Source organism: Periplaneta americana, chromosome 13, assembly GCF_040183065.1.
Source record: "Periplaneta americana isolate PAMFEO1 chromosome 13, P.americana_PAMFEO1_priV1, whole genome shotgun sequence".
Lineage (NCBI taxonomy): Eukaryota > Metazoa > Arthropoda > Insecta > Blattodea > Blattidae > Periplaneta > Periplaneta americana.
The window spans coordinates 98,933,815-98,958,706 of NC_091129.1; the positions used below are offsets into that span (position 1 = coordinate 98,933,815).

At 35.9% G+C, this 24,892-nt stretch overlaps 1 protein-coding gene across 4 annotated transcripts in view; it reads right to left on the reverse strand.

Annotated features, from left to right (window-relative positions):
* Positions 1 to 24,892, reverse strand: part of LOC138712148 (dual 3',5'-cyclic-AMP and -GMP phosphodiesterase 11-like) — a 1,303,168-nt gene that overhangs the window by 894,867 nt on the left and 383,409 nt on the right. For 3 of the 4 annotated variants that reach the window (XR_011335642.1, XM_069843621.1, XM_069843622.1), the window contains exon 3: positions 5,576 to 5,618. The exons of the other annotated variant lie outside the window; for it this stretch is intronic. Coding sequence is in view for 2 of the 3 variants with exons in the window: in XM_069843621.1 (XP_069699722.1) it covers positions 5,576 to 5,618 (43 nt within the window). In the remaining variant the exon portion in view is untranslated. The remainder of the gene's footprint in view (positions 1 to 5,575; positions 5,619 to 24,892) is intronic. 4 annotated transcript variants of the gene reach the window in all.

Consider the following 24,892-nt stretch of genomic DNA (forward strand, 5'->3'; position numbering starts at 1 on the left):
TGCACTTATGTATGCACTAAAACATGAAGAGTCGACTTACTTACCGTAGGATAGAATCCCACAAAGAAATAAAATACTAGCCATATAATGAGAAATATTGAAATGAAGGTGCGAGGATGATATAGTCCTAAGACACACAGAAAATTTTCACAGGAGAGCATATTGGAAGTTTAGAATCCAATGCTATTAGGTGCGGTAATACAATTTCTACAACGTATACTGTTGAGTAAATTTTATAATCTTCTAGTAGCAGATTTCCCATATGTATGAGAAGTTAATTCACACAAGAAAGCATTTTTGTTAAAATTCCTTCCGACTATCTCATTCTCACCCTTTCAGATTAGCCTATTAGGCATAAAGAAAAATACAAACACTCAAATTTCTTAATTATTGCCTTATTGGTCCTTATTGACTATTGCTAATTTAGTTTAAAATGTTTGATAGTCAATTCATTATCTTTCATCAGTGTATAAAACGAATGTTACAAGCAAGAGATATTAAATAAAACCACTATCCACGTAACATATTTACTGTAGCTATTTCCTACTGCAAATAACGTATCTTCGATTTCCACCACGTTTGTTAAATTACAAAGTTTTCCAATTAATTACAATACAAACGAAGTCTAAGTGGAGCTGGGTCAACATCCATTACCCGCACGCACCTGCTGCAATTGAAGATGAGCAGGAACAGCAGAACTGAGACGCTCAGTAAGGCTTTTACTTGTTTTTGTTACATATTTCTAGCCGACCGCGTATCCCAGCCAAGATTCAAACCAAGGTCTTGGAGAACAGCCAAATGAGATTCTGCTGGCAGTTCAAGTCCGCCTCCTACAGGGTGAGTCAGAGAGCGACCGATTACAAAGACACGTCTTTCACAATTGATCCTATGAATCTCCCACTTGGCCACGAGTGTGCTTCCGAAATCGTTCCGCAGGTCAGCTATTTCTGTTGCCATTGCGATAGGTACTAAAGTAACTCAGACCCGCGTCTCAAGTTCAGTGCTATAATTACCTTCAACATTATCACTTAATTTGCACCTTCAGCAACGACACCATTACTTCTATTTGTTTTATTTTTCATTTTCTCATTATACGAAGTACAGGGACAGCATTTTATTTTTACTAACATTTTTAATATCAACCTGGCTATACCTTTGGACTAAAGGTTTAGAACCGGAAACACCGCTTTCTCCCCTTTCCAAGACTGGAGTTCGATGATACTGGCGTAAAATACGAATCACTTTACTAGGTATAGGAGGGAAGAAAAGTAGTTCATCCATTTATGTAAACTAGGAAATATCGCAATTTTGAGTTTGATAATTTTCATTAGGTTTTGTTTAATCAAAACACAGTACTGTATTAACACTTAGTGTTTTTACTCACGAATTGAGCTATCCATTCGGACGTATTAATTATGCAGTGTATATTGTACTGTTACAGCACATTAGCGTACAATATAGAGAATGAAGTTAAATTGAAAAATAATCATAATATGGATATTTAAACACATTTTTGAAAATAGTGGCTTTTCATTTCGATACAGGCTTCAGTTCTTCTGTGCATATATCGCACAATAGACTATTGTACCTAATTGCAATTACTAGTTTCGTCCTTCGTACGAGTAACTCATGTTGAAATAATTCTATACCTACTCTATAAAAGAGTACCTTACGTGCTGTAAATTTAATCTTCACTTCTGCCCGATCCAAAAAGATAAAACTACTCAGAAATGCTATCTATTGTCTGTTCAAGTGGTTTTGTCGCAGGGTCGTAGAAAGGGGGGGGGGAAATCACGAGACAGTTAATTACTTAACGAGGCCCTTTTATTTAAGTTATTTTAAACAGTTGTATAATATTACGTAGACGTTCAATTCCTAACAGAAATTAATATTTTCAGAAAAGAGCTAAGACAGCCCAGCTACTAGACTTTACAGAGGGGCGAACAGAAGCAGGTGGGGGAAACCGGAATGCGACGTAGGCAAACGGACGACAGTACCTGTGCGAAAATATGATTCAATATTGAAAGCTCTTTCGTCACTGGAAAACGTGAACATATTTCTGGAACGTAATATACTCAGTAACTCAGTACTGCATACGCAGCCTCGGGTCTGTGTGGAGAATGGTTGGAAGTTTACTAGTAGAGGGGGTGGGAGTGAAGTACATTCAAAAACTCAGGTACAATAAAAATTGAAGTAATAATAAAATGATGTCTCTGTATAAGCGAAAGAATAGTTTTAACGTCCAATTGATATCCAGGCGGAAAGTTTTGTGTTGGATATATACTTCTTGCAAGTATCGATATTTGTAAGGCCAAGCGGCGTTGTCACATATTCATTGAAAAGATTATCCCTAACAATTATTTTTGTACCCACATAAATACATTGAATTCTACTACCACCATTCACAGTGTATTAATTTCAAGCTATAAGATTATTTTAATTAGAATAATTGAAGTTAAAATTACTAACCTTTGTTGTCGTCATCAATCAATTCCAGAAACGACATTGGATTTTACTCCACGTGGAGTAGATATGTGTGGGGATATGTTGGAACGGCCGTCAGGAAAAGAGAGCCACAGCCAGAAAGCTTACAGAATTTGCGGCGAACACTTCTTCAAGAATGGGAGAATATTCCACAAGAAGACTGATCCAAAACATGCCAAGACGTATGAATACAGTTATTGAAGCTAGAGGAGGTAACACGTTATTCAAACGTATTTTTAACTTTACGAATTTGTCGCTTTTCTCCAAAAGGTTAAATTAGTCTCTGTTATTGTGATTTAATATGTTGAATTAAACAATATTTTGTTTAAATGCGTCTTATTTCATTGCAAAATGATTAACATCAACTACAAAGACAATAATTGTGTATTTTATTACAAAATATAAGCATATTTTTAAAAGTGTACGGTTTTTTTATTTCTGAGTGGATTAATAAATGATTTACAATGAACAGAACAGTAATCATCATCAAGGTCGTCATCGTCATCATCATCATCATCATCATCATCATCATCGTCATCATCATCATTTTCACCACCACTACCACCACCATTGCATTAATTTCTTTCTGTAACATTACCATTATGTTAAGGGGAGATGGTTGTTATGGAGTGTGAAAAATGAGAAAAAATTGCCTAACAGCAGCCCGGCATAGATTTGGTTCTAATAAACATAGCTTTTTGAAATTTTTTGTTCTGAATGATAGAGCTTTCGGCTATTGAATTAACCTAGAATATTTTCCATGTAGTTCCTTGTAAGACAAAAATAATATTTTGTTTTCTTTCTCCCCGAAAGTTAATTTTTAGTCATGTCGACACACTTTTCTCAGGAACTAATTTACTTAGAATTATGAAATTTTTAGATTATGTTAACAGATATATGTTAGTCATATTCATTTAATTATTTTAAGGTAACTCATAAAATGTCTGATTTATACCAATTTCTCTTGTAGAAAAAAAAATAATTTTGTCAACAACCAATTTCATTTGAGCCCTAATACCAAAATAATGAACATATCAAAAAGATATTGCATGGCTTTACTTTAGTTTCCTCTGACAATAAGTGGTTAAAATTTCGTTACAATCAGAACTATAGAAAATTAATAAAGTGCATCAATGTTCTATTGTGTAAAGATACTCTAAAGAAACCTTCAATATTAAAAATATATATATATTTCTGCCTTAAAAAGAACTACATAGAAATTATTCTAGGTTAATTCAATAGCCAAAAGTTCCATCATTCAGCACAAACAAATTTCAAAAAGCTATGTTCATTAGAACCAAATCTATGCCGGGCTGCTTTCAGGCATTTTTTTTTCTCATTTTTCACATACCATAACAACCACCCCCCCTTAATTATAATAACTGTTTTACTTCCGTTCGTCTTCTGTGGCGATTACCATACTTACAACTGAATCTGAGATTCGCGGGTTTAAATCCGACCGAGGGCAATCCTTAGCAATGTTTGCTCCGGGTAAGTAGTGGAATTATAAGTACAGTGTCGTAGAGTTGCGGCACGTAAAATAATTCCTACATCAGGCAAAATTCGGCGGTCACTACTCGCAAACATTAATTTTCGATAAGGGATAACTTCAGCAGTTGAAATCGTTGTTAAACATACCATCACCATTTCTCTTCCTCCTCTTCGTCGTCATCATCAGCACCATCACCACCACCACCACCACCACCACCACCACCATCATCATCATCATCATCATCATCATAATCATCATCGCCACCCTCAGAAATGATGGATGAAGGCTGCAATATTTTATGTGTAACCACAATGCAACTAAATACAGTGAAATGAAACGAAAGTGCTATAAAATACTTAAAAAAAGAGAAAGTCATAAACTTCTCTTTTATTTTCTATTAATCTTTACATAAAAGAATATACGTTGTAGTAGTTGAGAAAGAGTATATAAATTATTTTGTTCTCATGAAATATAGATGAGGTAGGTGATAATTCCTCTTGTAGCACGCTGGCCATCATGCAGCTTAAAGAGTGCAGGTCACGAGGATCGATTCCACACTTCTGCTACAGTGAACCGCTTACTCCTCACTCTCCATCACTTTACTTCCTTGGAGCTGGATTCCATGGCGTTAAAGGTCAATGTGCATCGTGTGTTCAGCAATCAAGATAGTTTCTTGTAGCATCTGTTTAAAGGAGTGCGAAAAACCTACCAAGCACGTTTTCAAAAACACTGCAAAGCATTCCTTCCTAGTTTTGCTTTTTCTCTCAATTCCTTCATCTTCATGGAACTTCCCATTTTTATCCTGCATTTAAACACTAATGACAGGTTTCTCGAACGTTATTTAAATATTCATTAAAAATAATGAGTCCGTAAGTATTAAAAATGAGTTTCAGTAGCATTTAGTAGTCCTAATGATTCCTTAAATCGCTCACTAACTTAACCTCTCGATGTTAAGGAGATCCGGAATCCGTAACTCTTCTTTTATGAGCAGAAATACCAAAATAATTCAATGATCTTCAGTCTTCCATCTGTTTTCTTTGAAATATCAAAGGCTACTACATGTATAAGAAGTATTTACATTACTAGAGATTGAGACTACGGTGATTGTTGCAATATAACATTACTGCAAGCCTTCAAAATAATTGAATCGTCCTCAGATGAAGTATTCGATATTGCACACAACATTAATAGACCAAGAGCGTATATAAATCATGTTGATTCTTCACCAAATATAGCAAAGTGGAGTTCTAAGAACGTTTTCGCCTGAATAAAGTTGCAATGAAAGTTTTGGTAACAAATTTAATGTGCTGCCTTAGACACAAATGTGACCGGTGTTCTGTAGCGTGTATTTATCTAAGTCTATCTTTGAGCAGAGTCTTGTTGACACGACTAGGGAAACGGTGCGTAATTTCGTAAGAAATGAACTCAACACAAAACTGCAGGTTAACTCAATAGTTTACTAATTACAAGAAAAGAGGTTAGAGAGGTCAAGAGAGAGTCAGTGAACTACACAAAAGACCTGTAAAACAAGAGCAACTGAAATGCCTTCAACATGTAATGCAGAAAAGAAGAAGATAATAAATTTAAGAAATAACTTACCGAGCATGCCTACAGATGACATTTCCGAAAATGTATCACTCACCTGAAAACAGAAAGAAAGTATGAAAGACAACCAGTTGCTGAAAATATTGAAACATTTTAACTTTAAAATAATTTTATTAAGCTCTTAACACTGCCGTATTAATTTCTCTTGAAGCTCATTATAAAAAGGATGTTACCTGGTTCCATTACATGGGCACTGTGCAATTAGTAGTAGTAGTAGTAGTAGCAGCAGTAGAGTAGTAGCAGTGGTAGTAATAGCGGTGGTAGTAGTAACAGCAGTAGTAGTAGTAATAGCAGTAATAATAGTAGTAGCAGCAGAAGTAGTAGTATAAGTAGTAATAGCGGTGGTAGTAGTAACAGCAGTAGTAGTAGTAATAGCAGTAATAATAGTAGCAGCAGAAGTAGTAATAGTAGTAGTAGTAATAGCAGTAATAATAGTAGCAGTAGAATAGCAGAAGAAGTAGTAATAGCGGTAGCAGTAACAGTAGTAGTAGCAGTAATAGCAGTAATAATAGTAGTAGCAGCAGAAGTAGTAGCAGTATAAGTAGCAGTAGCAGTAGTAGTACTAGTAGTAGCAGTGGAATTTATAAAGATATAGTGGCCCTTTCAACTTCTAGGTTAATCAGAATCAAAATTCTGCGTTGGCGGGAATTGATCTATAACATTTTCCTAGAGTCCCCTATCATAACAGGCTTCGTTTAAGTGCCATGTATAACACGGGACCCACAGGTTTACTTATCTCCTGGAGGAAGACATGTAAAGAATTTTTACCATTCTCAGCCGGTTCTGAACCCGTAAACTTAAGTTCCGAGAATAGCACGGTAATCACTAGACCACCAGGGATATAGAAATATCTATGTTGAGACTGTTAATACGTTGTCGCTGATGATGATGGTAGAAAAGGCTTAAAATAAATTACATGAAAAATATTTCAAAATGCAACGTAAATATTTGTTTATCTTAGTTTCTTTTTTTACAAAAAGCATAACCAAGTATTGTGAGGCACATATTAAAACAATGGTAACGAGGATAAGCTACTAACTACACGCCTAACTTACAAATACAGATAAGAAGTTGACACGAAAATACAATTTGCAAGTACACCAGAATCATTTGTACTTATAATGAAAACACTGTAGATTAAAGAAGAGAATAGTTCCGACAAATTTCAACATTGAACAGTAGATTTTCTGTTAATGACTAAATAGAAACGACTCAAAATTTAATTACAAAACAAGAAAAGAAAACAAAACTACGCTGTATTAGGGATAACCAACACGTCAATACTTTTCCAACTAAGTTTCAGGAATTAAACTACAATTGAAGAATGGACAAAATAAAAGGTTGTAAGTGCTAAAAAAAAAAAAAAAGATTCTATGTCCCTGGCTCAATCCACTAACAAAAATGATAAATCTCATTGTATATTTAGGTCCTAAATTCTCTCATAGATGTGCAAAACGTATGATATTACATTACCAGTCGCACAAGAAATTTCTGTTTTCTACGGTTTGCCTCTTGGACACTTATAGCATTTTTTATGTCCAGTCTTCAATTATGTTAGTATATAAATGTTTTATTTTTGTTTCGGTTTACAAATATAGGGATATGAATCTATGATAAGAGAATTATTTAACGAAGGTCATGCAATATATTTTCTCTTCATATGAAGCGACATCCCGAAATTAATCCCAGCTCACAACAATTTTTTTACTGTGCTGAACTCAAAGTGTAGCGTTCATGTGTATTACAACTTTAATATTGCATAACTCGCGATTACAAACCAAAAAAAAATGGTCACACAGGTCTGTAACTGCTCTGGATGTCGAGATATTACTGAGAGAGGCCGCGTGTCACGGCTTATTTTATATGCAACTTCGACGCCCCCATGCCCGTAGTAAGAATAGGTAGCGTCATTAAGCGTGATTACACAAGCTACATTGGTTTATGACCTAACTAGCCTACTAATAATATTAGCATTCGGCTGTGACTCATTGTGTTGTTATAGTAAACATTTGAAATTCTGACATTTTTAAAATAAATTTCAAGGGAAAAATGGTATCGATCCCGGGACCTCTGGTTGAACGTATCAGTGCTCTACCAACTGAGCTACCCAGGAACTTCACCCGACACCGTCTCAATTTTTCCCCTTATATCCACATATCCACATCGAGTGGACACAAACCCTGTGTGACTTGAATTATTCAAGTCTGCTTCACAGAGAGCTTTACCTGAAAAACTAGATCTGACATTGTTTGTTTCACTACGAAACCCGAAACCATACTCACTGCGAGGAAATACGTATTCTACGTCAAAACTTCTTAATCTATAATACAATGATTCCTTTCAGATTTGTTCGTGTAATCGACATCATAAATTATTTACAAAATGACATCAATACCTATCATGTTTCATATGAGAGGAAGTGGATATTCACGAACGAATAAAAAAATCAAATCACTGGAGATTTAAGTCTTACATTTCGCGAAAGGAGACAAACTTTTCGTAAAAAATGTTCGGATATATAATAATATAACAAAGACATTGACTCGATTGTGACATGGACAAAGAAACTCCATCTTAAAACCGATCCTGGAAAGACACAAGCAATTATAATAGGACACAAACGTCAAAATGGCGCTGTAAAACAACTTGACATTTCTCCCATTAAAGTAAGTACAGTGCATAGTATTCCTTTCAGTTCTTCAGGAAAAAAATCTTGGCATTCACATGGATAATAATCTCAATTGAAACATGCAAATCACAGAAACCTGCGGAAAAGTATATTCTATTATTCATGTGTTAAAAAGGATAAATGTTCATCTTCCCTCTTATTTAAAAAAAGTCCCATGTGCAGACGATTTTATTACCCTATTCTGACCTTGCCGACAATATACTGACTGATCTTTCCAGCGACAAAAAACGAAACTTCAACGTGCTCATAATTTGTGTGTATGTTTTGTAAGCAATGTTCGTAAATATGATCATATTACTCCATCCCTGGAAACAATAGGTTGGCTTAAACTAGATAAGAAAAGGAAATTACATTCACTTCCCCTTCCCTTCGAAACTCTTGGACTCTTCTATTCCTTCGTCGTCTCGCTTCACTTACCTTTCTTCCCACCATAATCTGAACACACGCTCTCGTCATGAAACAATACTAACAATACCATCTCATCGCACCTCCTCATACTCATCCTCTTTCACAATAGTCCTGTCAAGACTCTGGAATTCGCTATCTACTAGCATCAGGGACTGTCGAAATAAAATTGAATTCAAACACAAACTTACTAGGCACTTGGTCAGTAATTGAGACACGTTCAGACCTGGCTTCTTGTAAATAGTTGTCTTATTCTAGCACAAAATATTTCAATATCCGGTAATTTCGTCACTATACAGCAGCGTTGTCAGACACAGCCTAAACGGAACGGAGCGCTCCACTATAACTCGTTATGTGCTCCGGTGCTTCCACAGACATATGCAAGTTCACGCTCCGACTGGACGTCTCTAGCACCACAACCGGTTTCGGAGCTTACAACTCTGACACTACTGCTATACAGGGTTGTTTCCCATCTCTGATAACGAATTTGAATGACATCATGTACGTCAGGAGTCACACGACAGATGAACTGTGGCGCGAGGTGACAGACCAGTAGTGAGTGATCTCATAGTCAGAGTGCACGACGACTCACAGCAGAAATTCCCAAGCAAATCGAGCCTTTTTCGGAGGGGTACATAACAACCTTTTCCGATGCCAAGTACAGATAAGTAAAAATAAAAAGAAGCCTGCAATAAACGAGGTTTCGTTATTTCCAAGAAAGGCATCTTATGTTATTTAATAAGATTGGTAAAGCTCGACTGGAATTAATTTGTATCATCTCGTGGGGTGCGGCGACTTGTGACGGGAGGTGGATTTGCTTGCTTTTTCCACTCTGGAATTAATCCTATCCGAGCTTTGCCAGTCTTATTAGGTACACACAAGATGCCTTTCTTGGAAATAACGAAACCACGTTGTTTGCAGGCTCCTATGATTTTCACGTAACTGTCCTTGGCATCGGGAAGAGTTGTCATGTATCCCTCCCAAAAAGGCTCGATTTTCTTGGGCATCGCTACTGTGATACACCGTGTACTCTGATTATGAAATCACTCACTATTGGTCTGTCACCTCTCGCCGCAATTCAACTGTAGGTGTGACTTCTGACGCATTTGACATCATTCAAATTCGTTATGAGAGATCGGAAACAACCCTGTATAATTTTATTATTCTAGGTTTAATTTGTATTTCAGTATATACTCGTATGTAGGCTATATCTTTGTTCTTAACTTCTACAATAAATTGTGTAGCCTTTACTAGTCAGGTAATCTTTTCGTGCTTTGATTTTTATTGTAATTGTAATTGTAAATTGAATGTTAATTGTAATTATAATTGTAATTGTATTCTTCATAATATAGTTGTAATTCCCTGATAGAGGGGAAGAGAAGGCCTGGAGGCCTTATCTCTACCAGTTTAAATAAATACTACTACTAAAAATATAACTGGTTGTTTTCAACTAAATACGGAAAACATAAAAATAGACAAGAGCAGTACGCCGATCGACTAAATTGCACATTCACCTTTGTCGACTGTTTTGTAACAAAAGTAACAATTGAACAAAGTGGTCATAAATCGCTGTTTTGCTCACCACTCCCGTGCATCACGCCGCACAGGTTAGCGGACCACCTCGTGTGAGAGGGCACCGTTACTCAGTACTCACACCCACGTGTGAGCCATGATTTATGGTACTTATTAATTGCACTGCATTCACTGCTGTCCACTCAAACACTAGCGGAACTCAGCATACTCAAAAGCAAACAGATCATGTAAGGTAAAGGAGGGTAAGTGTGCGCACCTAGTGTATTATTGTCTGTGGAATCTATTGTATTGTAGATGAAATACTGAAAAATTGTTTCATGAATGACAGTATTATACCAATTATAAATTCAGCAGATGGACTTTAGGAGAAGAAAGTAAACAAATGAAATTTGATTTTTTTAAAGGAGGCAAATGCACACTCTTAGCCGCACAGGCGAGTAAGAGTAAGCCTAAAGAGTTTGCAGTGATTAAGTTATGAAACATTTGAATTCATGCTAAAACAATTTGTTTTATATGAGAAAACTTTTGAGGCAGACATAGAAATGTTCACGGTTTTAATACGAGTACATTATAACTGAGTTTTTTACACTATGCTAGAGCACAGTGCCCACAAGAGAAATGTGAGATTTAGCAATAAATTAACTACAACTGTAGAAACGAGAAATAATAGACAATGTTTACAAAAAAGGGCTCAAGAACAACAGTCGCATACAAATGCTCCAAATCCTTCGTAACTTGAATATAACTCACGCACTCTTACCCGCTCATTCTGTGCACATTCTTAGTCGACGGCGAGTCAGTTTAAGAATGTGTTACTAAGGAGCAGAACAATATGGTCATAGGACATTAGTTGATGCCACTTCATTGCTACAAATAGAATTTCGTTTTAATGTCAACAGGTTCTTCTGACTGACTTGTAACTCTGTAGAAAGCTTAAGTTTTCTTTTGAAATAATTACATATTGTGATTTCAAACAAAACGTTTACACACCTTTGTAAATAGAGACTCCTCTGCGCCAACGCATGTCTCAACCTCGTCAATAAACCAGACTCAATGGAGTAATGCAAGCCAATTTTGCAGTAGGCATACCAAGTATGAAAAATTCACGAGCACTCTTACCCGACCGCGCTCACTTACCCTCCGTTACCTTATCACCTTCACACACCTATCCAAACAATATCTACTGTAACTATCAACTCATCTACCTAACTATTTATCTACACAGGTAACAATTTAACAGCCACCGACGTAGCTCTCACAGTAGCGCATTTGTCTGCAGATCCGGAGTTGCGCTAGGCCGTTGGTTCGATTCCCGCTTTGCTTGAATGCCAGGTTAGGTTTTTACCGAGGTTTTCCCCAACTGTAAGGAGAATGTCAGCTAAATCCAACCTTTATCCGTTAATTTTACTACAGAAAAAATTATTAAAAATTTGTTTAAAAAAGCAGAAAGATTACTCAACTGAATTGTTGTTTAAACATTTCAAAGTTTTCAATATTAAACAAATGTATTATTATTATTATTATTATTATTATTATTATTCTTAAAATATTTTCACAGAAATCTTAATAACTTTGAAAGGTATATACATAAATATAGAACTAAAAATATGAATTCTCTGCGTTTATCTGAACCTAAATGTAAAACCAATTCACCTTTTTAACACAGCTTGAGTCAAGGTCCCAGATTATTAAACTAATTTTATTCTAAAATTATTTTAACCACAAAGCCTCTCCAAATTATTAAAAAAAATAAATAAAAAAAATTGTATTGGATTTATAGTTTGGGTTTAAACATATTAGGCCTAAACACTTTTTAATCTGTACTTACTCTCAATTTTAAATTTATTTTTGTCTGTATTGGAATCCCCTCCTGAGCACGAGTCTTACTCATTCAGGAGTGGGCTAGTTTATCTTATATTGTATTAACTTGTATTAATTACAAACTTACTAGAAATTAAATAAATAAATAAATACATAAATAAATAAATAAATAAATAAACAAATAAATAAATTCATAGCGAATCTTCCGTCTCATCTCGCCAAATACTATCCATCATCAATTGAATCGATGCTAAATAATCTAGTCTCTACCCACATGCTTGTATCTGTTCTTCTCAAGCGTTTTCGAATTGGCTCCCAAGAAAAACGTCCACGTCCGAATTGGAACCTGTATTTTATACAACACTAGAAGTGTTCGTCCAAATTGGGTAAAATTTTCTCGTGGTACTTGGTTAGATCTACGAAAATTTAGAAACATACTAGGCCTACAGAGGGTGCGGAAAAATCTGTGCAGAAAATTTAAGGGTGAAGAGTATATTCAAAATGAAGTCTTTTGGGGATAAGAACCGAGAGTCGCAGTACTTTTGTTACGGTGCTACATGCGTCAACTTTGAAATTTCATTTTTTTTTTTTTTTGTGAAATCACAAGACCTTATTTTTATCATCATTAAATGCGTATGTAGCATCAATGCAAAACATGTCTTAACAAATGTTCAGACACAGCACCGTTGGCACTGTGATAAATAACACAGCGACACGCAACAAATATTGGCAGCCATTATGCATTGTATTAAGATTTGTCCATTTTCAACTGGCGTGTCGTAAATTTATTCCTTCACGGCACTCCACAGAAAAAAAATCGCAAGGTGTCAGGTCAGGTGAACGCGGAGGCCATGCTAATGGTCCACCGCGCCCAACTCACATGTACAGTAGGAGGCTACGTAGGTGTTTAGATCATCTTAGTTTCCAGCAGTAAGGTTGAACATTAGTACAGTACAGTATTTTGACTCCAGTTTTCTTTGTCATCATTAGGGCTCGGAATTTGATGAAATATCATCCTTTTCCTGAGACATCACAGATAATGCAGAATGCAATCAAACGCGATTCACTTCAACACGAACCAATAAAGAAACAAATATCAAGAGTCCTTCAATAACTGTCTATTAAAAATTACAAAATATTACATAGGTTGCAGGAACATATTCTGAATATGTTCCTGCAACCTATGTAATATTTTGTAATTTTTAATAGACAGTTATTGAAGGACTCTTGATATTTGTTTCTTTAAATTTGTTAACTTGTCGGACCAACATGCCTTTCAAACGAACCAATAAGCCTACTTTTATTTTGCATTATTTTGCATTTTTTAGCCTTTTATTGTCTGTTGGTCATTTTTTAGAAATGTTTCACTTTTTGTTGCATGTTTGCCCTTTTCTCCTTAAGAACGGACTTTTTTACGGCTTAGTCATAGCATATATTTGAGAACTTACTGGAGATTGCTTACGCAATTCGACTGCTTCTTGCATGAATTTTCCTTATGGTTACATCAGCCTCGACTTCTGATCATGTGTGTTACGTGCTTCCCTCTTCAACAAAACAGAACAAATACAGCAGCCGCAGTGCCGCAGTCAGCATATTGTATCTCACAAGTGAAGACTTAAAAATTCCGAAAGTAAAACAAAACCAAGTTTTTTTTTTGCGACAGTTACTGACTGACTTTGGCGACAATGTATTTTCCATAGATGAAACGATACTACTTTTTTACCGTTAAAGTCATGGTCATGTTTTAATTTTTATGTCATATTTTTAGAAATTTACGGTCATTTATAGGCCATTTTTCTTGATTTTTAGGTCATCAACTTCCGAGCCCTAGTCATCATTAATATAAAGAAGTTAATACAAGCTTTTAATGATAATAAAAACAAGGTCTTGTGTCAGTAACTGTAACTGCCTACATCAAAATTCATCAAAAATGCCATTTGAAAGTTGACGTATGTAACACCGTAACTAAGCTGGTGCGACCCCCGGCTACTGGTATACCTAAAGATCCTAAACACGCGATATGATCAAAATGTTAAAAAGTGTATAAAAATGTAATAAGAAAAATAGAGTAGGCCTATGCTATAAAACTAACAAAGGATGAATATAAGATTGACATTTAGCTTAGTTTCCATAGTTACAATTTAGTCCTATTCTCTTTCACATTGACAATAAAATAAAATTATCATGACATTGCAAAATTTTTACAAATTTAAGGCCACATGAGGAGGCTTTGGTATGTTATATGTTGTTGATACATAATTCATCGGACCTTTCATTTTGCCCTATACTGTTATTCACTTTCATAAGAACATAGAATATGCAGAAATAATTTTATAAGAAAATCCTTACAATTAGAACAAAATTTTCTTAGCAACCTTTATACAGCATAATATTCAAAATAAACACACTGTATAAAGTATTTATCATCGTCATGAAGTTCATTACATTTCTTGTCATTATTTACTACCTGTAACCTTGCTCTGTAAAAATAATTAAACGATGTTCGTTGCTTTATCATTGATACAAGTTCCACATCTGTACAGAATACCACCCACAGTTTCTAGTCGTGACTCGAAGTGAAGATCACCTAGATAGATGTTGCTGCAGTGTCATTGACTTCCGTCAGTGAAATCATGTTTTATATAATGTAGGCCAGAGCTAGGGGCGCGGTGCATCTTGAGGTGAAGGGGTTTGATTCCCATGCTAGTCCGATACTGATTTATTATTATGTTTGCTGAACCGTGCTCGAGGTCGTAACCCGGCGAAACTCCACGCGATGTGGGAAACTAATTTCAGTTGGGGGGAAGGTAGTTCAAATTATTCGCTTGAAAGTGACCTTAAACTCAACAGTGATGGAAGGGTACAATTTAACAACCGACGGTCGATATTTCATCAAATTTCCGTTACATGGAATAGAAAATTATTACTATCATTATCCTTCACGAATGTTAGAGCGGGTGGTTCGTTTAGGTGAACACATAATGTCGTCTGTCAAAAGAGTCAGTCATTATTATCCCTCTCGGCCAATAGCTTAGTATTGGTATAGAGTGATCTGTATTCTTCATTCGATCATTTCATTTGGTTATTGATTCATTCGTTCATTTATTCGTTTCTTCATTTATTCGTTCGTTAAGTTAGTTCATTCATTCATTCATTCATTCATTCATTCATTCATTCATTCATTCATTCATTCATTCATTCGATCGTTCCTTCGTTAATTCTTTCGTTCGTTCGTTCCTTTGTATCTTTGTTTGTTTGCACTTATTTATTTATTCAATTTTTATTTTATTTTGTTATTGATTTACTTTCTTATTTTGTTTATTTACTCATTCATCCATTAACTCATTCATTCACTCATATTCATTCACTCATTTATTTATTTATTTATTTATGTAAAATAGATTCAATTACGATAGTATTTGTCTATTGATTTGACAACGTCTTTTTTTTTTAATGTGAATAACAGCACAACTGAAATAGTATTGCTGCAGGACTATGTAACAGGAGAAAGTGACGGTCATGTATTGAACAAAGAAATGTAGAGATGTATTATATCTCTGCCGGTGACTGACCGTTGAGTTTCAAATGGCTCATCTTGGTCTGAGCTTTTTGTCATTCAATTTTAATTTAAATTATGCGTTACTTCTGAAAGATCTTGCATAAATTGTAGTATTTTAGTCCGTATGATGCTGTTGCAATTCATCACTCTATAGGCCTATATAAATTATATTATGTATTATATGCATACATACATACATACATACATACATACATACATACATACATACATACATACATAGCCGAGCAAGTAGCAATCATTAAAGCACTGGAAGCAATAGAAACAAGTGACATCAGGGACAACAGACCACGCACAGCAGCAATTCTCACAGACAGCAGAATAAAAATAGACTCCTTAAAGAACAATCACAACCACAAATATCTTATAGAAGAAATCAGGAAGAAAGTCTTAATTTTGGAGAAAGTAAACTGGACGATAGAATTCTTCTGGATCAAGGCCCACGTCGGAACATACGGTAATGAACTTGCGGATCGACTAGCGAAGGCAGCGGCACAAAACAAGGATGCAGCAGTATGTTATGATAAGATTCCAAAAAGTATAATTCTAAGTGAAATAGAAGAAGAAGGAAAACTAAAATGGCAAAAAGAATGGGACGACACCACAAAGGCAGCGATAACAAAATCCTACTTTCCTAATGTAAAAGAGAGGCTTAAGATGGAATTAAATATTACAGCCATCTTCACGTCAATGGTGACAGGACACGGGATGACTAGAGCCTACCTCCATCGATTCAAGTTACTGGAGAGTGCAACATGTCAGTGTAATAGTAGAAGTCAGACTATAGATCACTTGCTGTATGACTGCACAATATTATAAAACAAAGGGGAATTTTAAGAAACAGCATCTCGAAGACAGCAAGTTGGCCACCTAACAAATATCAGCTTATAAAATTTCATCTTCAACCATTCATTACCTTCATCAATTCAATAGAGGGTTATTTTACGACGCTGTATCAACATCAAGGTTATTTAGCGTCTGAATGAAATGAAAGTGATAATGCCGGTGAAATGAGTCCGGGGTCCAGCACCGAAAGTTACCCAGCATTTGCTCATACTGGGTTGAGGGAAAACCCCGGAAAAACCTCAACCAGGTAACTTGCCCCGACCGGGATTCGAACCCGGGCCACCTGGTTTTGCAGCCAGACGCGCTGACCGTTACTCCACAGGTGTGGACTCAATTCAATATATTTTGAACAATTGTAGGAATGCATTTATTGCTAGGTTACACATATTTATCATTCAACTTTTGTAAAATTACCAATTAGTTAAAAAAACTCACAATTGCAATATATTCCAATCATGTATATATACTTTCTTTTCTTTTTATTTAGGTTAAGCCATATATATGTATTTGTATTAATTCTCTATCTTCCTTAGGTAAATCAATATATCCAAATACATATTTATCGTAGGAAACTGAAAATCAAAGACATGTAGTATTACTCTGTAATGGAGCATGTTGTTCAATAAAAAAATACATACATACATACATACATACATACATACATACATACATACATACATACATACATACATACATACATACATACATACATACATACATACATACAAACAAATACACTTAAAAGAATAGAATATCTATATTACGTTTTGTGATTACGTGCACGGATAATTAAAAAGCTGAGTTGGAAATTTCAGCAGTCTGGCAACATCGCCACTAACATACTGTTCTTCCTTCTCGTAATACAGATGTAAGAGGTCAGCGGACTTAGATCTGTCAGCCTTGGTGAACTACTTCCCACCTCCCTTTCTGGCCACAATTTGCAAGCTGGTAGCATCGGTGAGTGGCTTCAAATTAGTGGTTTTTAAATTAAGTTAACACGAAAACCGTTTACGGTATGAATACGTCAGAGCGATAAATTATTCTTTATTAGATTTTCTATCGATATGGACAAATCATGATCCTACTCGTAATAGTTATCGAACAAGAGGGTGTTAAACATTTGGAGAAAAAAAAACTTTTTTTTTTTCTGAGAAAACTATAAACTATTCGCTATAAAATTCTGCAGGGTTATTTCACTTCCACCCCATATTATGTAACTCCATCTACATTTCTACAGTTACGTTTCCTTATTGTTCTCGCCAAGCTTAGACAACCTCACTCACACCATTCTGCTGACTCGTGCCTTACTCAAACCATAATAAATCATACGGTGCAGTTAGTTATGCAGCGTTGTCACATTATGACTCTGAATTAGCCCAGCCGCTGGGCTGAGGCAAGTATGATATGTTTTTTTTTTTTTTAACAGAGAAGTTAGTAGTTCTCTCTTGCGGCAAGATAAGCTGACCTCTCTACCTCGGCTGAGGCCGTCTATGTTTGGCAACGCTGTTATAAAGCAATTCAGTTATCGGACGCGGCCAACTACATAACAAACATCGAGAGCATGTTGATGTGACTTTTTTGACTTCTTTCCTCTGAACTAGGTGTCGTCTAAAGTTTGGCGAGTACAATACTTCGATGGTGGAATGATGGTAGTTGCAATAATGGGACCAGTTTACATTCTGTAGCGTAGTTTATATGTGACACTGATTAGTAGACCTCGGACTTTTAGGTCCTAAAAATCTTAAATTAGGTACCTAAAATAGGTTCTATCACAAATCAAAATAGGTTCTAAAATTACAAAAATAGGTGAACAAAAAATGATATTATTTTATTTCCCATTACAAATTAGCCGAAACATTTGACATTATTTCATTGTACATGTCCATAATTAGAGCCAGAGTAAACAACTAACACCTTTTCTAAGTTTTCCATTGAGAAACTGCATCGCTTCTCAGATAACACCATCTTATATGACGAAAATGAGCGTTCCACATCAACTGATGACACCAGAGCATATTTAAATGTTGGTATTAGATGCAAGGGGACAGCACATTCATGTTCAGGTGTTTTGCCAGCCAAGATGTCAGCAACTGTGCGGAGAACTGTCAGTCCTGGGTTTTTTTGAAGCACTGATTTGAGTTTTTCAGTAACTTTTTCACCAACATAACCAGGAACCAAGTTGATTTTTTCTGTCACCTCTTCTATCAATCCCATTTGCGTGTAGACCGGTTTGCCTGAAGATTCTAGAGCATTAATAATGGGGACCAGATGTGATTTGATGGATGCAATATCCCGGGCAATTGTTGGGTCCTGCAGAAGTTTTTTTAGCTCTCTGCATCCTCCCCCAGTTTCAAAACGAAGTTCTTAATGTCCTCCAAATGCTTGCTGTAATATTCCACGGCCTGTAACCATGTTCCCCATCGGGTAAGAATAAGTTCTGGTGGAAGTGGCACATTGGGAAGTTGCTCTCGAAATAATTGAATCCTCGTAGGTGCTTTAATAAAAACCTTTTTAATTGTGGAAACCAGTTTATTCACTTGTGGATATTCAAGCCGTATCGTCTCAGCTACGCGATTCATGGCGTGGGCAAGACAAGTAATATGGAGCAAGGCAGAGTAAAATACTTTACGTAATTTAATGGCAGCAATCATGTACGGGGCTGCATCAGTGTAGATTACTAGCTGCGATTGTTATCAAGGCACGACTGGCATACAGAATTACACAGCGTTTCCATATTACTAACTGTAGAAATTGGAAAATGTAAAATTAGGTGAAAATAGTTTCTAACGTGAAATTAGGTAGTTTTAGGTTGTATAGGACACCATTTTCGAACATATATTTCCATAATTCGTATATATACAACTTCTGTTTTGTATATATCATGAGGAACAAAATAGGTTTTTACCTAAAATCCGAGGTCTACTGATTAGTAATAAAATTACGTTCTGGGATACAGCACATAGCACCGTCCCATGGCCTCTGGTCCATGAAATGATTGACTTTTATTACGCAGAAATAATCTCGACAATATCATACAATTAATGAATAGGCCTATTGCAATGATCATTACTGAGTACTTACAGATATGCAATGTTGACAAACTAATTACAGACAGATGAAAATGAAGACTCGTATCTTTAGGTCGCTTCTTCGCGTGGGGTATTCGAAGAGGTAACTAACTGGACGGCTGCAATATGGAGCCAGTTCTTTTGGTCAGTAACAGAGGCAGACTGAGCCCTATAAAATTAAATGGACGCCTGTTATTTCTTCTCCAGCTGCCAACTGTGCGAACGATGCCAACCATTACTGTACCATCAGATGAAAAAATCCTTTAAATAAACGGCTAAATTATACTGGTTGGAAGCACATGTTCGTTCAGGTTTGTTCGGAACAGTGAAACTGGTTTTGCTGCGCCATAGCAATCCACAGAAATATCCATTCTAAAACTCCTCTACGTGCAAACGGAACTGTTCATATATATTTCTGGGGTTATTACATCAACTTTGAAAAAAAAAAAAAAAAAAAAAAACTTAAAGGATGCGCGTAAAGGTATACCTAACCGAGCGAGTTGGCTCATGGGTATCGCATGGGACTCGCATTCCGGAGGTCCGTGGTTCGATTCCCGGACCGACCAACCTGAACTGTGATTTTTCCGTGGTTTTCCACAGTTACTTAGGCAAATGCCGGGTTGCAATTTCCATTGCCACGGTCCATTTTCCCTTCCCCTCCCGTGAAGAAAAACAATTTAGATTTTCATATCATATCATTCATCTTACTCATCTCATTCAATAGCCATATTCAGGTCAAGACGCATGTCTTCATCCGCTTACGGGAGGGGACGTTCTCTCTACAACCGTTCCTGAGTTCCCAGCCTTCCGCAATGTCTCTGCCAGTATTCATTTCTTAAGAGCACTTCCAAGGCGCTTCGGCACCTTCGAAGAGCATTGATTCTGTGCTGCTTGGTCACCTTGGCGGTGATAACTTAGGGCGGGGGAGGGTCGGAAGCCCCCACTGGGTGAGCGGATTAGGGGTCCCATGTGGCCGGTGGGCTGGTACACCCTCATCCTCATTCATCCCATACACTTCGAGGGGCACAATAGACCTCAGTATGGCCGACGTGCAAAGGGTCGTCCTAACCCGCCCGTAACCACCGTATGTATTACTTACAACTTACTTACAAATGGCTTTTAAGGAGCCCGCAGGTTCATTGCCGCCCTCACATAAGCCCGCCATCGGTTCCTAACCTGAGCAAGATTAATCCACTATCTATCATCATATCCTACCTCCCTCAAATCCATTTATATGTATGTATGTATGTATGTATGTATGTATGTATGTATGTATGTATGTATGTATGTATGTATGTATGTATGTATGTATGTATGTATGTATGTATGTATTTATTTACTCTGACAGGATTAAGGCCATTGGGCTTTCTCTTGTATTGTCAGATAAAACATGCGTAATAATAATAATAATAAAAAAGTAAGAATAAGCGAAGAAAACATTAAAGTTGTTGTAGTAGTAGTAGTAGTAGTAGTAGTAGTAGTAGTAGTAGTAGTAGTAGTAGTAGTAGTTGTTGCTATTATTATTATTATTATTATTATTATTATTATTATTATTATTACACGATATGCTAAGGCTAAAACAGATCATACTATTATAGGCCATTTCAGTGGCTGGCAAAGATGACGTCATACATCCAAAAAATACAGCGACAGTGAAGGTTTAAGAGGAGAAATCGCGGGACATTTTCACTTTTGAAAGTTTTGCGTACGCAGAGATGGAGAGTGAATATAACCAAACTAAGGAAAAATTCAATTAATTTCATGTCAATATACATTTTTTCATTTCTTTTTCATTTTGTCTATTTTTTTTTTTTTTATTTTACACAGAGTTTAAACATTAAGATGGATGTGATCTGACTCATTAAAATAGGAGTCAAGCTGCATGTAGCGAATTTTAACTGAGCAACGAGATATTCGTCTGCCATACGCGAAATTCTTGTTTATTTCACAACTGATCTTGTCGCATTTAAACTTGAATAATGCATAACATTGAATGAACAAGTGATGGCTAAAGGGAGGGAGATAGTTTATTATCCCTTCATCCTCCTTGTGTGGATGGAGTTAACCAGCGAGTCAAGAAATACGACCACTGGGCTAGTTGTTATAAAGTATTATGACTTAAGCATACATTTTGCAACTCAACATATTTTTGGCAAGCAATAAAATTAATGTGGTCCTTTAATTGAATCGGTTATCTGAGAAACTACACATTTCCTTAGTTGTAAGTTTTGAGAAACTGCAGAAAGAAAATAATAAAATAAAATAAACTTTCTTCAGCTTATAAGTATTGCATGTATGTTCTTATTTTTTTAGGGTGAATTTTTCATATGAATTGGATTATTTATAAATAATTTAAAGAAGCTTTTCATTTTATGTGAGGGCGTCAGGGTGCCCTAAAGTCCGTGGACATGTGTTGTTTCTCAAATACCCGAAATGTTTTAAGTAAAATATTATAACAGTTTATTTTCTTTTGTATCCAAGTTAATGAGAAGAGAAGCTATTTACGTACAAATTTAGTACATAATGTATTTTGTCCTTCAATTACAAAATGAAAAGAAAAATTCTAAAACGTTTTAAACGGAAAACATTGATATCTTATTTAAGTCCAACACTACGGCTCCTGAGGTGCGCCATGTCTGTTGCGACAGAAAAATCTCTCTTCATAAAATCTTTTTCATCAGGGAAATAATGTCATGACATCATCACTTACAGTAAAGCGGACATGCCTACTTTCTCCTACAGAAGTGTAAATACATATGTGAGAAACACAATAAACTTGTTTTGGCTAAAAATGCATTTTCGTGTCTTCTCAAATAACCGATTTAATTTATATTTGAATTTTGATACTGTCCGACAGTCTCTGACATGGTCAGAGAGTGAATTCTAAGTAGTGAAAGCAATACGGTGAAAAATGACGAGTAGAAAGATGTTCTGTGCAGAGGAATAGAGAGAAGGTTCCGGGTTTGAGGTATTGAAAGTTAAACGAACGAGATGTAGGTGAGTGAGTGTTAAGATCAAGAAGCACGAGAGGAGCCTGCACCAGGATTAAAATATTGAGATGTTACAACTTATCAACAACTGCGAACTACAAATACTGTAGATTACGTAGAACAAAGCCGTGAAAGTTATAGCATATAATTTAAGAGAAAAGTTCCAAGAGATTTAAATCACAAAAACGAAGCGATTAAGTTTGTAGGTACTAAAGTACTCTGCTTGGAGTACATCAAACATACAGTCCAAATGCTAGAGCACTGTTATTCCATCTAGATCAGCGGTGACCAAAACTCGAACGGCAGTGATTAAACGCGAGAGACAGTCTAAGAAGTAAGGAGACGGGGGAGAGGTACTTGGCATGAAAACTACATCCAGTGGTAGTTCGTGCACTAACATTGATTTCTTCATCAATTCCGCGAATAAAAATAGCAAGCTTTGCTATATCAGTAATGTCACTACTGTCATCAAGAGCCAATAAAAATATATACAAATTTTCTTGCTTTTTTAAAAATATTCCTCAATGAACACAAATCAGAAATTTCCTGAATTCTCTTCCGGATATTTAGTCGAGAAATGCGCAGTTTTTCAAAATTAATTAACAACTTTCATTGGACAAATTATTTCCGCCACCTTGATCATTACGCTTTGATAAAAACTCTTCTTCGTTGGAAGGCTAAAGAGAACGAGCTATTTCGTTTGCCACTAGATAGCTGGCTTCCTTACATTTATTTATGTCATCTTTCTCTTCATGACGATGATTGAAGGCTGACTTCAGTTCTTGGAGTTTAATAGCTCACTTCATTACTACACTAGCACGTAATATTCAATCAGTTTCTCTATATTGTTATTATTATTATTATTATTATTATTATTATTATTATTATTATTATTATTATAGTAAATAACTGATAATAGTCATCAAAAGATTAAAAAAAGAAATTAAAATGAAGATATAGCGTAGTAATTATTTCATTCAAGGGAATGATGTAGGCCTATATATTGAGGCATGTATATAATATGGTGACACTTCCTGATTAATAATAATAATAATAATAATAATAATAATAATAATAATAATAATAATAAGACCTGTTGTGCCTGTATATTCAGCGTAATGCTCTGTAATGTCGCTTCTATATGCTGCTGCTGCTGCTGCTGCTAGGCCTACTACTAATTGAACCGTTGAGCAAAGCAACATATTACATTTTCTCCGCCAGAACAGCGAATAAATTTCTCTTCCCATTCTGTACGAAACCTTCTGTTCCTGCTCGTAGAAACAGAGTGTTTGTAGAGCAACATGGTACCGACACTGCTTACCTTCAGTACGTGAGCGAGATAGAGAATACAGGAAACTCCCCATGCCAGTATGAATGTCTTTGATTACACGATGTAATCACGACACCCAGTTTGGTCACCGCTGATCTAGACAGTCAGGATTCGATCCCCGACTAGGTCGTGATGGAATTTGTAGTGAACAAAGCAGACGTTGTAGAGGATTTTCTCGGGCTACTCCAGTTTAGTTCTCTTCCGTTATTTCATCTATCATCTGCTATAGTAAAAATGCTCTTGCCAGTAGCTGATACAGGCCCCTAGGACTTATCAGGATATTCACGGACGGAACCTGGCCCTATCAGGGGCTGAGGCAGGATAGCCCACTTGACAGCGTCGGGTGATTAGGAAGAGACTGGGACTGCGGGCCCCTGGCGCTTATCAGGATACTCGCGGAAGGGACTTGGCTCTATCGGGGGCTGAAGCAGTATGGCCCACCTGTCATGATGCCAAAGAGCTGATCTGTTACGATTTTTAAGTGGTAATATGCGCTCTCGGGACATGTAACTACAAACTACTTCTCTCATTTCTGTAGAATAAAATTTTCTAAATTACTCGAACTTCAAAATGCAATAACTGTGGCACTATTGAAGATATTAACATGAAATTTGCAATGATATGTGTAATGTAACTTAACGAACAATTCCAAGCGAGGTAAATCTTATATCTTCATTGTGAATGGAATATTACCGTAATATACTTTTTTTGAGTACGGATATTAAAGTGAAGATTATTTGACACTTCTTAAAAATTCTCAACGAAGTGATTTCAAAATGACCTCATTTAGATTTTTTATGCGTTTCATAAGCTCTCATTTGAAGCCTAAAACATGCATTTGTGTCAAAGGATGAAGTTAATTCGTGTTATTTCTATAACTTATTTTTTTATCTTTTTTTTAACGTTTATGACTTTTGGTTTGTACAAAAATTCAATCCAACATTTCAATCTTAATTTCCAAGACCTCTCATCATTTCTAGCCATTTAAATCGTTATTTATGGTTACAAAAATAAAATACTGTTTTCATAGGCCCTTCCCTTTAACGTCATTA